The sequence below is a fragment of the Orbicella franksi genome, chromosome 3 (assembly GCF_964199315.1).
Source record: "Orbicella franksi chromosome 3, jaOrbFran1.1, whole genome shotgun sequence".
Taxonomy (NCBI): Eukaryota; Metazoa; Cnidaria; class Anthozoa; order Scleractinia; family Merulinidae; genus Orbicella; species Orbicella franksi.
Genome location: NC_138147.1, coordinates 17,679,658 through 17,698,060, shown reverse-complemented (window position 1 = coordinate 17,698,060; position 18,403 = coordinate 17,679,658). Strand labels below are relative to the sequence as shown.

The 18,403-nt window shown below is 40.4% G+C and overlaps 2 protein-coding genes and 2 pseudogenes across 2 annotated transcripts; all 4 read right to left on the bottom strand.

The window, feature by feature from the left end:
• Positions 1-78: 78 nt before the first annotated feature.
• Positions 79-3,994, bottom strand: LOC145481620 (uncharacterized; the record flags this gene model as incomplete). The annotated part of the gene is made up of 4 exons (XM_081460134.1): positions 79-1,148; positions 2,207-2,444; positions 2,822-2,865; positions 3,895-3,994. Coding segments are annotated over 4 exons (1,011 nt in total), but the record flags the coding sequence as incomplete, so codon positions are not given.
• A 1,090-nt stretch (positions 3,995-5,084) lies between these two features.
• Positions 5,085-8,039, bottom strand: LOC145482378 (uncharacterized; annotated as a pseudogene).
• Positions 8,040-9,598: 1,559 nt separating this feature from the next.
• LOC145483091 (uncharacterized) lies at positions 9,599-11,870 on the bottom strand (the record flags this gene model as incomplete). The annotated part of the gene is made up of 4 exons (XM_081461703.1): positions 9,599-10,555; positions 10,992-11,229; positions 11,598-11,641; positions 11,771-11,870. Coding segments are annotated over 4 exons (1,014 nt in total), but the record flags the coding sequence as incomplete, so codon positions are not given.
• Positions 11,871-15,800: 3,930 nt separating this feature from the next.
• Positions 15,801-17,810, bottom strand: LOC145481617 (uncharacterized; annotated as a pseudogene).
• Positions 17,811-18,403: the final 593 nt, after the last annotated feature.

Genomic DNA, 18,403 nt, shown 5'->3' with positions numbered 1-18,403 from the left:
TAATAACCCCTGATAACCAAATATGAACTTGTGTAGCAATTTTGAACCTTGGTTAATCTTTCGAACTTCAGTAGGCTGGTTTTCGGTGACCTCAACAACTTGAACTAGGGAAGAGAAAAAAACGGACAAACAAGCAAACACTACACAAATGCACAGATTAGTGGGTGGTCAAAACTGTTTGACAAGAAAGCAACAAATTGCAGACGCCTAACTTTATGCAGAGAGAATCGCGCGTTATCATGCAATGGCATCATTCACGACTTATCATCCAGAATATCGAACAACTAAAATCGAACCGTGAACGAAATAATAGACAGCACTTATATTCATTTCCCACATGTCTTTAATTTCCCACAGAAGTTAAAGATCCCTTGCAATGATACACCTCACCTGACCTTTGTACTTAACTCATAGCAACCTAGACAAAAATGAGAACAACCCGAAAACTTGCTACGTGTTTAGAATGTCGGCTCTACACCATATTTCGATAACACTTTTAGCTAAGTTTTAGCATTGTTTCTATCGTACCATCACCCAGATTGGTTTGTTCAGATAGCAGTAGCCTGCGACACACTTGGTGCCAAGCGCCTTGCTGTCGTCGGAAGCGATGTAGTTGTTTCCTGAACCATCAGCATTAGTCCACATGTCAAGCCACTTATCAGTGCCAGCATGAAGCTCTGAAATCCCTCTCTCTGAAAAGAAGTGCAGTCTGGATATTGTGGCAAAATCCACAGCAGGACTTCTCTGATTATGATCTGCTGGACTGTACTTGTAAAAGCCGAAGACGTTCTTTTCCAACGAAGCAGAGCTCCCCATTAAGAACTTGTCGAACTCTGTTTTCTCGTTTTGGGGTGCACCAGCCTTCCTGCTGTAAATAACACGGATGGTACTGATGTCCCCAAAGCGGAACATGACCTCTTCCCAGTCCCCCATGCTCGTATGGATATGACTGGCGGCATCTGCAAGGGTAGTTTTGGCGGCCGAGGTTGAGAATGCGGTTTTGATGAAGAGGAAATCTGGGGAGACTTTTGTGGCAACCAGTGTCCAACCTCCACGCTCAGTCTCCATGTCGCAGAAAGCTTGGAACGAATCATCTGTTGAGCCACCATTCGGATCGATCCAGTAAAGTCCGTTACCTCGGCTTTGACCTGAATGGGTGCAGAATTAAGTAAAACAGTTGATTTATTATGTACAAATAGTTTCCAACATTTCAGGCAGCAAGGTCACTTTTATCAACCTAGGTCACATGAAAACAGTTTGAGAACTTAGCCCCGTCCACTAGGGTCTTACCGGTCTAATTTGCCCAATCAGTAAAATTGCTTAAGTTTACGGTATACCTCGCTTTAATAATCGCTTCTCTGGTACCCACTTTTACAACAATCGAGTAAGAACTACTGAAATAAATGCTTATTTTAATAATGATACTGGCATATTACACTTTGGGACGTTCGTGCTCATGATATTGCAAGGTAAAATTAAAAACTTGTCTAGCAGGAAAAAAAATATCATTTTTTCCCAAAAAGACCAAAAAAATGGGGGCGCGACCTTTTAAAAGAAAAGAGGGGGTCGCCAAAACATTTAAGAGAGTAAACTGTAGATGATGCACTATACTTGCTTATACTTCTTCCTTAGCAAATGGGTGCGCACGTCCTCAATTCCTGGTCCAGAAGGAAACAGTACAATTTGTTCCCCCGAAAATTTCGACAAAGCTAACTGTTCGATAAGGGATCAGGAATTAAATATTTTGTTATATAGCTGGAGTTTTGAAACAAGAAAAATTACCCAAAGTCGAAGTTACCACTGGTTAGTGGTTAGTGGGAGAGCAGGCCACATTTAGATTTAGCCATAGCCATTGCAACCAATGAGAGCGCATGTTAGATTCAACTAAACTCTAGCTAGCTGCATAACAATAGACGATATGATTGGTCATTGCTAGGTAACAATAAAGAGAGTCAATTAATCTATGTAAGTTTAATGTATACATTGTCTCCTGTCATGAGGCCAAGGCTAATTATCTGATTAGAAATAACTGTAGAGCACAAACGCGAAGTCTCCGGCAACAGAAATGGATCAGGAAATTTATGACATTGCCCATCACTGGGCTCTTGTTTTGTGCATTTTGAAAGGCTTTTTTTATGATCTTCCTCTGTAACTCGTAGTTCTTTACAATCTAATATTTTAATATATTATTCCATTAGAAACTCACCAGAATCTAGAATATCCAAACAGTGACTGCCTGGGTTATAGGCCACGTGACCTAAACCAGCAGTAACCACTGATAACCAAGCGTTGCCATTGCAGAGTTGTAAAGCATTCTGGGAAGTACTGTAGCGAACTGTTCCAGTGGTGCTCAGTATGCAGATGTCAGCAGTGTCGCCAAACTTAATCGCTCCGTGATGGGGTATTCCGTCTTTTCCTGGCGAACCGCTCTCACCTTTTTCGCCCTGAAAAACAAACAACGACGGCAAACAAACAGACAGAGAAATATCGGTAAAACGGTAATTCCTCTAGCTAAACCCGACCAAATATTGGTCAGTATTGAAAACTTTACTTTGGGCCATTTTACATGATTTCCGCCGCCGTAATGAAAACAGTGGTTTGCAGGTTAGAGGCATTTCTCGAGCACTCAACGTTCAGTAAATCGGCAAGAGAGCATCTTGAACCTAAGCATGCACAACAGGAGTTAAGTCCTTGTTAATTAAGTTTTGTCCGATTCACAGAAATGGTCCGAAATGATTCTATGTCTAGCATTTTTCATCTTTTCTTGCAACTGTTAGCCAATAATATTAAATTTAAACAAAGTCGAAGTTTTTAAACGAACCTTTACTCCGTCTCTTCCATCGCGCCCGTCACGACCATCTTTTCCTTGGATCAAGGAGAAGAAAAGTAACAACTTGTTTAAGTTATGTTCTGTGTTTTTTCTCAAAACAATTCCAGGTTTTCACTTGTTTTTGTAAATTTGTGACACAAGGATTAAACTCAAAAAATGCGATGTAATTAATTTGAGTTGCTTTTCCAAAATTCCTTGCAACAATTTGTAATGAAGTTCCGTAATTTCTATTTTTCAATTGAGAAAATATTGAAAAACTTGTCAAGCTTTAAGAAGGAATCCATCAGACGTTCGAGTAACAAGTGGACAAAAACTCTGTACCCAGGGGCGGATCTAGGGTTTTTCTTAGGAGGGGGTGCACCACTAAGGAATTACGTAACTGACTGGTGAGGTAAACAAATTTTAGAAGCGAATCCAAAGAAGAGTTCATCTCAAGGGGGAGGGGGGCACGCACCCCCTGCACCCTCCCCCTAGATTCGCCCCTGGCACCGACATGGTTTGCATGCGACTGGTTTAAGTATCTTCTGAAAAGAAATCATTCCTAACAACTCCAAATGTCGAAAACAGATCTTGAAGTTCATATGAAACACTTGAAAGTACTGGTGAAATGACACTGATGATGAAATGTTAGCTGTGTATGCACAATTTCTCTGCACTTTGAAATCTGTTTTCTCGAGTGGGGAAATTGTTTTTGGCACACGGTTATTTCAGGACATTATTTATAGTTTTAGCTTTTAGAAAATGCGAAAAGGATATCAATATACTTAACATCATTCTGGTACAGGATTTTTGTCCACATAAAACTGGAATTGCTCCATTTCCTAGCGGATTTAATCTTAAAACTTTCAAAGGTGTAAATGCAATTGTTCCTTGTGAGGCCGAAAATGTATTTTTCGACCAATTTGACTTATTGGCAGTTATGGAAGATCAAATCTTTCTCGGCTTCATTCAAGTCGAAAGAGGAAATACGCTGTTGGTATTAAAAGAGGTTTGAAACACAAGAAAAGGACAAAATAAACGAGAACAAATTTCTGACTGTAAAATGAATTATTTTCTGTCCTTACCGTCGCGACAGCAGCATTCTTTTAGCCCGGACTGGTTTTGCTGTGTCCTGTTTGCAGAAACCTGAAAACATACACTGGAAAAGCTATCAATTAAAAGGATTTTTGATCAATGCGCAGAATTTTAGATAGTCTAAGTTTTCACGAGTTCTCAGTGTTGACTTGAGGGTGAGAAATCAAATCATCGACCCGTGAACAGAAAAAATGCTCCTAGACGCATTCCTAAGGTCAAATTAAAACTTGCCTTGTTGGACGAGCTTGCAAAACACCCCAACATAAAAAGCGAAATGAGCGCTAAAAACAGGCGAAACATTTTATGTTCGTCTCCTCTGCTAGACTTTTACTGAGAATGGCAGAACGTTGCCAGGTATTATTTTTCAACTTTGAAATATTGTTTACCCCCCAGTCAAACGCCAAAAATCGGCGCGACGACTCATATTAACTGTTATAGAAATTTGACAAATAATTTGCTTTCGTGAAACACCCACTGGCTTCCTCTTTTATGACTTTTCAGCCATCTTTTTCGTATCAAATCTTACATTTCTCGGTAAGCTGATTAGGAATCTTTGAAACTGTAATTTAATTACGCGGATTTGGGAAAATTTCCTCAAAATATATTCATTAGGTAGACGGCAGACAAACAAAAAGGTTTATACATACATATTACGACACACAATGGACTGCTTATCGTTTATCTTGCATTCTCATATTTATTTTTGGTTTCCCAAAACAAAGAATTAAACGGCGGCCATGTTGGTGTCCCAAGCCAATCCGATGGGAGTTCAGCTTTCTTTGTTCAACGAAAGTTGCATGGCTGCTGGCCACGTGACTGAAAACGCTCTATTTTTGCGTTTTAAAGCCATCTAAGATGACCAGTTTAATGAAAAGCTTACATTTTTTTTCTTTTTTACTTGGATAGCACGAATTTTTTTAACATTAGTCTACTGGATGATTTACTGAGTAAAAATTTTTAAATGCATACTGATAAATTGCATGTCAAAATAAAATGAAGAAACAACGAATAATGAACAAAACATTATGTTTACACAATGAGTTGAAAAAACAGGAGGATAGACTCGCGTGTAACCAAAAGGACAGACAAATAAACGCTGAATGACTTCGATGACACTTCTTGCTGTAATTTATTAAACTTTGTTCCGTGTTGTTTTCTTGATGAACAAAGGGGTATGGCATTTGCCTTTTTTGTTCTCAGCGCGGAGCATTCGAATGACTCAGTTGTATTTGCCATTTTCTTTTTTTAACAATGCTAATGCCAGGGAGCTGGCCTGGGCACCGCTTCAACTACCTGATGTATTCCACGTGTGGCCTACTGTGTTCATTGCATAATGATACCTGCGCTACAAATTTGGTAAGCGCGCGCGGAATTTTTTGGAGCGTTTTTACTTTTATTTTAGTTTAGTTTTCTATGTTTTGGGAGCTTTTCTAATGAAACAATTATTCCACAAGAGCTTGTTGGATATGAAATGATTATATCCAATTCTGCGCTACGCGCCTCGTTGACTATCTGCCACCCCTTATAATCCGTCCAATTATTTTCGCTCGCACGCGATTGCTCTAAACGCGTCACGTGACTGGATATGGCCTAGCTAAAACTGGGGAATATTTTTTACGCCAAATGGAGGCTATTGTTTATATATGCCACGCTATTTACCATCTCATATCCATCGCGCGCTCGTGGAATAATTGTTAATTATAACACAGTTAGCATGAGCTGCGCAATAAAATTCAGTATCCGTAAGCGTACACCATAATCCAATGTAATGTCCTTTTTTGCCTCGTCTGCGAAAATAGCTTTAAGCGCATATGTTGGAATAACTTTGTTGAACTTGTGAACTTCAGTAGGCTGCTTTAAAAATTTTTTCTGGTTACGAAGTAATATGAACTTAAAAATTGAATTGAACGACTTGAACTAGGGAGGAGACGAAATAAAGTAGAAACAAAGAGACACGAGATGATTGTATACAGAAGAGTGGACAGCAGTCAAAACTTTTTGAAAAGAACTTGAAAGCAACAGATTGCAGACGCGTAACTTGGTGGAGAGGGGATCGCGGGTAATAATGCAATGACATCATCCTGACATCATCTTCGACAGCGAAAAACAAAAATCGAACGATAAGCTAAACCACAATTTATAATTATTTCTCAGAGAAGTTTAATACGGATCCCTTACAATGATCAATCTTGTTACTTATACTACAACAACCTAGACACAAATGAGAAAAACCAACGAGTTAACTTTGCTTCATCAGTGTTTACATTGTCAGCTCTACACCCTAGTCACTGTATTTCTAAGTTTCCAAATGAACCTTGTTTCTATCGCACCATCACCCAGATTGGTTTGTTCAGATAGCAGTAGCCTGCGATCTGATACACTTGGTACCAAGCGCCTTGCTGTCGTCGGAAGTGACATAGTTGTTTCCTTTACCATCAACACCACTCCACATGCCAAGCCACTTGTCGGTAAGTTCATGACCCTGTGAAATCCCGTGGGTTGGTTTGAAGTGTAGTCCGGATATTCTGGTGAAGCCCACAGCCGGACTTCTCTTGTTATGATCTGCTGGGCTGTACTTGTAAAAGCCGAAGACGGTCTTATTGAACATCGAAGCAGAACCCCCCATTAAGAACTTGTCGAACTCTGTTTTCTCGTTTTGTGGTGCACCAGCCTTCCTGCTGTAAATAACCCGGATGGTACTGATGTCCCCAAAGCGGAACATGACCTCTTCCCAGTCCCCCATGCCAGGATGGATATGACTGGCGGCATCTGCAAGGGTAGTTTTGGCGGCCGAGGTTGAGAATACGGTTTTGATGAAGGGGAAATTTGGGGAGACTTTGGTGGCAACTAGTGTCCAACCTCCACGCTCAGTGTCCATGTCGCAAAAAGCTTGGAACGAGTCATCTGTTGAGCCACTATTCGGATCGATCCAGTAAAGTCCATTATCTCGGCTTTGACCTGAATGGGTGCAGAATTAAATTAAAGACGGAGGGTCAAAACATTTGATTTATCACGGCACGCCTAGTTTCCAACTTTGCCGGTGGCAATGTCAAGTTTTATCGGCTTATTTCAAAAGAGAAACGAGACATAAATCAGAAAATATATGGCATTGTTTCGTTATAAGTTTTCTGCGTTTGAAAAGGCTTTTTATAATCTTCCTCTGTAACTTGTAGTTCTTTACAATCTGATATTTGTTTTAATATGTTGTTCCATTCGAAACTCACCAGAATTTAGAATATCCAAACAGTGACTGCCTGGGTTATAGGCCTCGTGACCTTTACCAGCAGTAACCACTGACAACCACGCGCTGCCATCACAGAGTTGTAAAGAATTCTGGGAAGGATTGTAGCGAACTGTTCCAGCGGTGCCCATAATACAGATGTCAGCGGTGTTGCCAAACTTAATCGCTTCGTGACGTGGTACTCCGCCATCTTTTCCTGGCCAACCGCTCTCACCTTTTTCGCCCTGAAAATAGGAAAATAACTAAAGCAAACAAACAGAGAAACAACGGTGAAACGGTGATTCATTTTACTGAAAACAGCCGGATTAAGATTCTGATTTCGCGAATTACTAGCAATTCGTCCAAATTGAGAACTTAAGTAAGCATAGTGCTTTTGGTGCTGTTCGCGCCACCGAAAAAAACAGCGGAAAAATCTGCGGTGTTTAAAAGTTAGCGGCATTTCTTCAACATTCTAAGTCTAGTAAATCAGTGAGAGAGCAGTATGCATTAATTAACATCAATTTTCTTATAAATTAACACAGGAATGGTTCAAGGTAAATTTATTTCTAGTTTTTTTTCCATCTTTTTTCACAACTGTGTGCCAATATTAAATTTTATAGAAACCAACCTTTACTCCGTCTCTCCCATCGCGCCCGTCACGGCCATCTTTTCCTTGGATCAAGAAGAAGAGAAGAACAATGAAAAATGTTGCTGCTATGAAAAGGGGTTTGACTCACAAGAAAAGGAGGAAATAAAGGAGAACAAATTTTCTGGTTGTCAAATGAATTATTTTCTGTTCTTACCGTCGCGACAGCAGCAATCTTTCAAGGAAGACTGTCCGCACTGGTTTTGCTGTGTCCCATTCGCAGAAACCTGGAAACATACACTGGAAAAGCTATCAATTAAGAGGATTTTTGATCAATGCGCAGAATTCTAGAAAGTCGACCAGTTTTCACGAGTTCCTGGTGTTTACTGTAAGGGGAGGAATCAAACATCGAACAATAAACAGAAAACACGCTCCTAGACGCATTCCTAAGGTCAAATTAGAACTTGCCTTGTTGGACGGGCTTGCAAAACACCCCAAAATAAAAAGCGAAATGAGCGTTAAAAACAAGCGAAACATTTTAGTTCGCCTCCTGTGCTAGACTTCCACTACGAATGGCAGAACGTTGCTAATGCAACTATTATTATTTTAGCGTTGAAACATTGTTTGCCCATATTCAAACTCGAAAGATCGGCACGACGACAGACGACGAGTTTGACAAATAACTTCCGTAAAACAACAATAGTTTTTGTCTTTTTTTGCGAATTTTCAGTTATCTTTTTCGTATCAAATCTCGCATTCCTTGGACAACCGATTAGGAATCTTTGATATTGTAGTTTAGCTAGTTACACGAATCTGGGAAAATTTCCTCAAAATATATATACATTAGGTAGACGGAAGACAAAGAAAAAGATCTGCTGTACATACATATTACAATACACAGTCGCCTGCTTATCGATTATTTTGCATAAACAAGACAGTTTATGATTAAATAACAAAAGTGTTCCTCTATTTTCGTAGGAAGACAAAATACAGTATATATTTTACTGTGTAAAGAGTGTCCCCAATTAACTTTTTAACCTAAATACTAGTATTGACACTTAATTAAAATCTTTCATTCATTCATTCACTCATATCATCATCACGCTTATGCATCAGTCAATACAGCAGCGCTCACGCATTTATTTAGGGCCTGTCCACACTACGCCGGAGAAATTTGAGAACGGCGTTTTAACCCTGAAAACGCTTAGAACGTTTCCCGTCCTCACTTAACCGGAGAAATTTGAAAACGCAACAACCATCGGTGATTTTAGATTTGTGTTTGAGGCATACTTGGCCAGGAAAATCACATGATTATCGTTCGCGAAAAGCTCCGTTTTCAAAATGTTTTCCGTCCACCTTAAAGCGCCAAGCCGGCGTTTACAAATTCCTCCGGTTTGAAGAGCGTTTTCGCAAAGCTACGTTTTCGTGACGGTTTAGAGTGGTCAGAGGGCCAAACCGTAGAAGTCCTAGAAATATAGCTGCGTTCTCAAATTTCTCCGGCCTGGTTTGGACGGGGCCTTAGTTGGGATATTTGACAAGTCATAATGACCTTAATCCCAGGGATGATTTGGTCTCGCACATGGTGGAGAACGCTTCCCAGAAACGAGAAATGGCGGCCATGTTGCAGTTGGTGTCCCAAACTAATCCTCATGTAAACAATTTCTTTTGTTTCAAAAATTTTGAATTGCTTTTGGGCGCGTGAGTTCAAACGCTCTATATCAAGGCATCCAAGATGTTCAGTTCTGACAACAATCTTTCACAATCTATGTTACTTCTCTTTTTTTGGATAGCACGAATTTTCAAAACAATTCTCTACTTAACGATTTTCCTGGTAAGAAGCTTTTAACAAAGAAACACTAGAGAACTGCACAGAAGAGAGGGTGGTCAAAATTGTTTGAAAGTTAAAGAAAGCAGCAGATTGCAGACGCGAGGTAACTTTGTACAGAGAGGATCGCGCGTAATCATGTAATGGCATCATCCTAACTTCATCCTCAACAGCGAAGAACAAAACTCGAACGAAAAGGTAAAACACATTTATAATTATTTCTCACAGAAGTTTAATACGGATCCCTTACAATGATCAATCTTGTTACTTATACTACAACAACCTAGACAAAACTGAGAACAACCAAAACGTTTGCTACATCAGTGTTTACATTGTCAGCTCTACACCCTAGTCACTGTATTTCTAAGTTTCCAAATGAACCTTGTTTCTATCGCACCATCACCCAGATTGGTTTGTTCAGATAGCAGTAGCCTGCGATACACTTGGTACCAAGCGCCTTGCTGTCGTCGGAAGAGACGTAGTTGTTTCCTTTATCATCAACACCACTCCACATGTCAAGCCACTTGTCGGTAAGTTCATGACCCTGTGAAATCCCGTGGGTTGGTTTGAAGTGTAGTCCGGATATTGTGGTAAAACCCACAGCCGGACTTCTCTTGTTATGATCTGCTGGGCTGTACTTGTAAAAGCCGAAGACGGTCTTATTGAACATCGAAGCAGAACCCCCCATTAAGAACTTTTCGAACTCTGTTTTCTCGTTTTGTGGTGCACCAGCCTTCCTGCTGTAAATAACCCGGATGGTACTGATGTCCCCAAAGCGGAACATGACCTCTTCCCAGTCCCCCATGCCAGGATGGATATGACTGGCAGCATCCGCAAGGGTAGTTTTGGCGGCCGAGGTTGAGAATGCGGTTTTGATGAAGGGGAAATTTGGGGAGACTTTGGTGGCAACTAGTGTCCAACCTCCACGCTCAGTGTCCATGTCGCAAAACGCTTGGAACGAGTCATCTGTTGAGCCACCATTTGGATCGATCCAGTAAAGTCCGTTACCTCGGCTTTGACCTGAATGGGTGCAGAATGAAATTAAAGAAAGAGGGTCAAAACCGATGATTTATTACGGCACGCGTAGTTTTTAACTTTGCTGGTGGTAATGTTCAGTTTCATCAAGTTATTTCCACAAGAAAACAGAAATAAATCAAAAAATGTCTGGCATTGTTTTGGTATGGATTTTACAGAGGGTTTCCAAACCTTGTTATAATGTTCCTTTCTAGCCCGTACTTCGCTGCAATCTAATATTGTAGAATTTTTAGTCACATGCAACGAGACTTTCACACGCTTTCTCAATACAAAAAGAAGGTATAGGAATCTGACTTTTAGAATTTGAAAATGATGAACGAATCATCGAAACGTCATTCGAAATTATTATCGCTGATTTTTATTCTTAATTGTTTGTCCAAAGCCTCCGTTATTTTAATATGTTGTTCCATTAGAAACTCACCAGAATTTAGAATATCCAAACAGTGACTGCCTGGGTTATAGGCCACGTGACCTTTACCAGTAGTAACCACTGACAACCAAGCGCTGCCATCACAGAGTTGTAAAGCATTCTGGGAAGTACTGTAGCGAACTGTTCCAGCGGTGCCCGGTATGCAGGTGTCAGCGGTGTCGCTAAACTTAATCGCTCCTTGATGTGGTATTCCGTCTTTTCCAGGCGAACCGCTCTCACCTTTTTCACCCTAAAAAAAGGAAAATAACAAGAGGAAGCAAACAGACAAAGAACGGTAAAATGGTGATTCCTTTAATTGAAAATGGCTTAATGATTAAGCATATTGCTAGCAATTAGTCCGAATTGAAAACTATCCGGTTCACTCTACCGAAAAGAAAACAGCGGTTTATCTGCAATGTTTTCAGTCAGCGACATTTCTTCGGCATTCTACGGCTAGTAAATCAACGAGAAAGCATTCGCCAGCCTTAATATGCATAAATAACGTTAATTTCTTGTTAAGGTTCATCGCAGGAATGGATCTATGTAAATCTCGATGTCTGTGTACCTGTATAATTTTTTAAAAAAATTCTTTAAAAGAGTCGTAGTTTGAAAACGAACCTTTACTCCGTCTCTCCCATCGCGCCCGTCACGGCCATCTTTTCCTTGGATCAAGAAGAAGTGAAGGACAATGAAATATGTTGCTGCTATGAAAAGGGGTTTGACTCACAAGAAAAGGAAGAAATAAAGAAGAATAAATTTTCTGCTTGTCAAATGAATTATTCTGTTCTTACCGTCGCGACAGCAGCAATCTTTTAAGGAAGACTTTCCGCACGGGTTTTGCTGTGTCCCGTTTGCAGAAACCTGGAAACATACACTGGAAAAGCTCAGTATCAATTAAAAGGATTTTTGATCAATGCGCAGAATTCTAGAAAGTCGAACAGTTTTCACGAGTTCCTGGTGTTTATTGTAAGGGGAGAAATCAAACATCGAACAATAAACAGAAAACACGCTCCTAGACGCATTCCTAAGGTCAAATTAGAACTTCCCTTGTTGGACGAGCTTGCTAAACACCCCGAAATAAAAAGCGAAATGAGCGCTAAAAACAAGCGAAACATTTTAGTCCGTCACCTCTGCTTGACTTCCACTAAGAATGACAGAACGCTGCCAATGCAATTATTATTATTTTAGTGTTGAAACATTGTTTGCCCATATTCAAACTCGAAAAATCGGCACGACGACATATACGAATTGTTATGAAAATTTGACAAACAACTTCCGTAAAACAACAATAGTTTTTTTTTTTTTTTGCGAATTTTCAGTCATCTTTTTCGTATCAAATCTCGCATTTCTTGGATAACCGATTAGGAATCTTTGAAAACGTAGTTAAGCTAGTCACACGGATCTGGGAAAATTTCCTCAAAATATATATACATTAGGTAGACGGAAGACATACAAAAAGGTCTACTATACATACATATTACAATACACAGTCGCCTGCTTATCGATTATTTTGCATAAACAAGACAGTTTATAATTAAATCAGAAAAGAAGTGTTCCTCTATTTTCGAAGGAAGACAAAATACAGTATATCACGCTTATGCATCAGTCAATACCTGCCGCGCTCACGCATTTATTTAGGGCCCGCTTTTTTCGTCCACACTAACACGCCAAGCCGGCGTTTACAAATTCCTCCGGTTTGAAGAGCGTTTTCGAAAGGCTCCGTTTTCAAAATGTTTTCCGTCCACCCTAAAACGTCAAGCCGGCGTTTTCAAATTCCTCCGGTTTGAAGAGCGTTTTCGAAAAGCTTCGTTTTCGTGACGGATAAGTGTGGTCGGAAGGCCAAACCGTAGAAGTCGTGGAAATAAAGCTGCGTTCTCAAATTTCTCCGGCGCAGTTTGGACGGGGTTTTAGTTGGAATATTTGACACGTCATAATGACCTTAATCCCAGGGATGATTTGGTCTCGCACGTGGGTGTCCTGCACGTGGCGGAGAACGCTTCCCAGAAACGAGAAATGGCGGCCATGTTGCAGTTGGTGTCCCATCCTCGGAGACCCAGGGGTTGCTAGTCGGAACGATGCGATCTTTTCGGGCGAGCGGAATTCTGCAGGCGAAAGTTTACTTCAAGAGCAGACAGGCCCATGGGCACTTAGTCCTACCGATAGATAGACCGTAGACCATCGACATAGTAGAGTGGCCCGTGCAACGGAGATTCACACATCGTGGAAAGTTTCGGAAGTCGAGAAATAGAAGTTGTGAAGATGTGATTGATCATCGCAGTTATACACACAACTTAAACAGTTGTGAAATTAAAGCCTGAAAAATATTCAGGCCGTGAACGGGATTCGAACCCATGACCTCTGCGATACCGGTGCAGTGCTCTGCGATATTATTAACCGTGCAGAGCACAGCATCTTCATATCTTTCCCCGCAGTTCAAATATATGGTCTTTCATATATTCACTTGTAAATATATATATAAGGTTGTGCTTCGCGCGCCATCAACAACAGTGTAGAAATCGCGTACAATAGCGATACAAATTTACAATATACCTTCCATTGGTCTGCCGTGAAAATTCATCGACGAGTATTGCTCCCTTGTGCCCATGTTACAGCTTGTGATTTCCTCGGCTTCCTTGAATCTTTTCTTCTGAAACTCTCCACGAGAATCTTCCCGCCACTGCGATCGATGAGGAAAACCACTTCGCGTAAAACTTCGTGTAATACTTCGTGTAAGGAGACAACAGAGTCGCTCGGCTAGACCTCCTCGCTGATTGGTCAGAAAAATATTTTTCTGGCCAATCAGCGGGACGGAATTCGAACACTTCTGGAACTGGGGCCCCGTTCAAGCCCCATTCTCGAAAATCCCGAAAAGTTTTCGCACCCGGAAAGCTATAGCAAAATCTCGAAGCTTATGATTACAGAGCTGGTTTTTTTTTCACGTATTCTTGATATGAACAGAGGTTTCCTTCATACAAGAAGTTTCAGGCGTATACAGTTCTCCGTTTTTAGATACAGATGAACTAAAAATCGCTTTACGGGCCCGAAAAGTTTCTAGGGCTTTCGAGAAACGGGCCCCTGGTTCGGTAGGAATAAGGGGCTTGTCTGGTCTTGAGGTTAACTTTCGTCCGACTAGCAGCCGCTTGGGTCTCCGAGGATGTTGGTGTCCCAATCTAATCCTCATGTCAATAATTTTGGGTTGCTGTTGGCCACATGTGTTAAAACGGTCCATATATGGATTATCAAGGCATCCAAGATGTTCAGTTCTGACAACAATCTTTTACAACCTGTTACTTCTCTTTTTTGGATAGCACGAATTTTCAAAACAATTCTCTACCTAACGATTTTCTTGATAAGAAGCTTTAAACAAAGAAACACTAGATAACTGCACAGAAGAGAGGGTGGTCAGAATTGTTTAAAAGTTAAAAAGAGCAACAGATCCGAGGGCCGTCGATAAAATCAGGAACATGGAACATTCCGAACATTCCGGAACATCCCGGAACATTGAATAATTATAATAATTATGAAAAACAATATGTGAAATTAAATTTTCAAAACTAAAATATACAAAAATAAACCGGTATCAGCTCGAAATATGAAAAGATATTTTGGGGGGTAGGGGAGGGGTAGGGAGCGTTGGGTATTCATTCAACTGACTACAATGAGTGGAGGCTCCTCTTCTTTCCCGCCAATTGCGTCATGTGGCCTTACAGTAGCCTGTGTACAGCACCCCTCCCCCTCCCTTGGTAAATCCTTCTCGATTTTTTTTGGAGGGGAGGGGCGGCTGTACACAGGCGCGGCTACTTTACATTACTGGGTTTTTTTTTCAACACAAACATGGACTGTTGTAATCGGCTCTACGGAATTGTCGGGAACGGTCGAAAATAACAGGAGAAGCGATCATAACGGAACGTTCTTCGATCTTTAATACTCTTCGATGTTTACAGGACATAACGAGCTTGAAGTTATTATCAATAAATCATCAGAGCTCGAGCAGTCCGAACTACTTTAGAAAAGAAACTCAATGCCGAAGAGTTTCCACTTCTATCTTATGGAGAAGCTATTTCTTTATGAGAAATGGCGTGTACTACGCATATCTTTGAATTGACGTAATGAACTGAATAAAGGAATCACACTCGTGTACCCATATTTTTCGGTCTGATTAAGGAGTTCGAAAGCCACCACTTTGGTTTTCTGTGAAGAACGAAATCTGCGAATAAGGGGCAGTCACTTGATTAAAGTGACGGCCAACGACTGGAGGGAATGGATTACTCTTCTGACTTCCTAGCCTTCACTCATCGCAGTGATTTTCAGTTTTCTGTCTTTTTACCTTTTTTTTTTGTCATGTTTTTGTTTTGTTTTTGTTTTCCGAGCTGATACCAGTTTATTTTTGTTTGATTTAACTTTTAAAAATTTAATTTTACATATTTTTCGCAGTTTTTTCGCATAATTTTTATAATTATTCGATGTTCCAGAATGTTCCATGTTCCTGGTTTTATCGACGGCCCAGATCCGGGCTGCAGACGCGAGGTAACTTTATACAGAGAGAAACGCCCGTAATCATGCAGTGACATCATCCTGACATCATCCTCAACACGACAGCGAAGAACATACATTAAGCCGAGAACGAAAAGCTAAAACACAATTTATAATTATTTCCCACAGAAGTTTAATACGGATCATTACAATGATCAATCTTGGTACTTATACTACAACAACTTAGACAAAACTGAGAACAACCAAAACGTTTGCTACATCAGTGTTTACATTGTCAGCTCTACACCCTAGTCACTGTATTTCTAAGTTTCCAAATGAACCTTGCTTCTATCGCACCATCACCCAGATTGGTTTGTTCAGATAGCAGTAGCCCGCGATACACTTGGTACCAAGCGCCTTGCTGTCGTCGGAAGTGACGTAGTTGTTTCCATGACCATCGACACCATTCCACATGTCAAGCCACTTGTCAGTATCTGCATGATCCTCTGTAATCCCATGAGTGGAATAGAAATGTAGCCGGGATATTTTGGCAAAACCCACAGCTGGACTTCTCTTGTTATTATCTGCTGGACTGTACTTGTAAAAGCCGAAGACGTTCTTAAACAACGAAGCAGAACCCCCATTAAGAACTTTTCGAACTCTGTTTTCTCGTTTTGTGGTGCACCAGCCTTCCTGCTGTAAATGACCCGGATGGTACTGATGTCCCCAAAGCGGAACATGACTTCTTCCCAGTCCCCCATGCTCGGATGGATATGACTGGCGGCATCTGCAAGGGTAGTTTTCGCGGCCGAAGTTGAGAATGCAGTTTTGATGAAGACGAAATTTGGGGAGACTTTAGTGGCAACTAGTGTCCAACCTCCACGCTTAGTCTCCATGTCGCAAAAAGCTTGGAAAGAGTCATCTGTTGACCCACCATTCGGATCGATCCAGTAAAGTCCGTTACCTCGGCTTTGACCTGAATGGGTGCAGAATTAAATTAAAGAAGGAAGGTCAAAACATTTGATTTATCACGGCACGCCTAGTTTCCAACTTTGCCGGTGGCAATGTCAAGTTTTATCAGCTTTTTTCAAAAGAGAAACAAGAAATAAATCAGAAAATATATGGCATTGTTTCTTTGTAAGTTTTCTGCGTTTGAAAAGGTTTTTCATAATCTTCCTCTGTAACTTGTAGTTCTTTACAATCTGATATTTGTTTTAATATGTTGTTCCATTCGAAACTCACCAGAATTTAGAATATCCAAACAGTGACTGCCTGGGTTATAGGCCTCGTGACCTTTACCAGCAGTAACCACTGACAACCAAGCGCTGCCATCACAGAGTTGTAAAGCATTCTGGGAAGGATTGTAGCGAACTGTTCCAGCGGTGCCCAGTATGCAGATGTCAGCGGTGTTGCCAAACTTAATCGCTCCGTGACGTGGTACTCCGCCATCTTTTCCTGGCCAACCGCTCTCACCTTTTTCGCCCTGAAAATAGGAAAATAACTAAAGCAAACAAACAGAGAAACAACGGCAAAACGGTGATTCATTTTACTGAAAACAGCCGGCTTAATATTCTGATTTCGCGAATTACTAGCAATTCGTCCAAATTGAGAGCTTAAGTAAGCATAGTGCTTTTGGTGCTGTTCGCGCCGCCGAAAAAGACAGCGGAAAAATCTGCGGTGTTTATAAGTTAGCGGCATTTCTTCGACATTCCACGTCTAGTAAATCAGTGAGAGAGCAGTATGCATTAATTAACATCAATTTTGTTATAAATTAACTCAGGAATGGCTCAAGGTAAATTTATTTCTAGTTTTTTTCCATCTTCTTTCACAACTGTTTGCGATATTAATTTTTTAGAAACCAACCTTTACTCCGTCTCTCCCATCGCGCCCGACACGGCCATCTTTTCCTTGGATCAAGAGGAAGAGAAGAACAATGAAAAATGTTGCTGCTATGAAAAGGGTTTTGACTCTCAAGAAAAGGAAGAAAGAAAGGAGAACAAATTTTCTGGTTGTCAAATGAATTATTTTCTGTTCTTACCGTCGCGACAGCAACAATCTTTCAAGGAAGACTGTCCGCACTGGTTTTGCTGTGTCCCGTTCGCAGAAACCTGAAAACATACACCGGAAAAGTTATCAATTAAAAGGATTTTTGATCAATGCGCAGTATTGTAGAAAGTCGAAAAGTTTTCACGAGTTCCTGGTGTTTACTGTAAGGGGAGAAATCAAACATCGAACCATAAACAGAAAACACGCTCCTAGACGCATTCCTAAGGTCAAATTAAAACTTGCCTTGTTGGACGAGCTTGCAAAACAACCCAAAACAAAAAGCGAAATGAGCGCTAAAAACAAGCGAAACATTTTAGTTCGTCTCCTGTGCTAGACTTCCACTACGAATGGCAGAATGTTGCCAAGGCAATTATTATTATTTTAGCGTTGAAACATTGTTTGCCCATATTCAAACTCGAAAAATCGGCACGACGACATATACGAATTGTTATGAAAATTTGACAAATAACTTCCGTAAAACAACAATAGTTTTTGTCTTTTTTGCGAATTTTCAGTCATATTTTTCGTATCAAATCTCGCATTTCTTGGATAACCGATTAGGAATCTTTGATATTGTAGTTTAGCTAGTTACACGGATCTGGGAAAATTTCCTCAAAATATATATACATTAGGTAGACGGAAGACAAACAAAAAGGTCTACAATACATACATTTTACAATACACAGTCGCCTGCTTATCGATTATTTTGCATAAACAAGACAGTTTATGATTAAATAACAAAAGTGTTCCTCTATTTTCGTAGGAAGACAAAATAAAGTGTATATTTTATTGTGTATTGTGTAACCCTTCCCAGTTTTTTAAGCTAAATACTATCGACACTTTAATAAAGTCTTTCATTCATTCATTTATCACGCTTATGCATCAATCAATACCAGCAGCGCTCA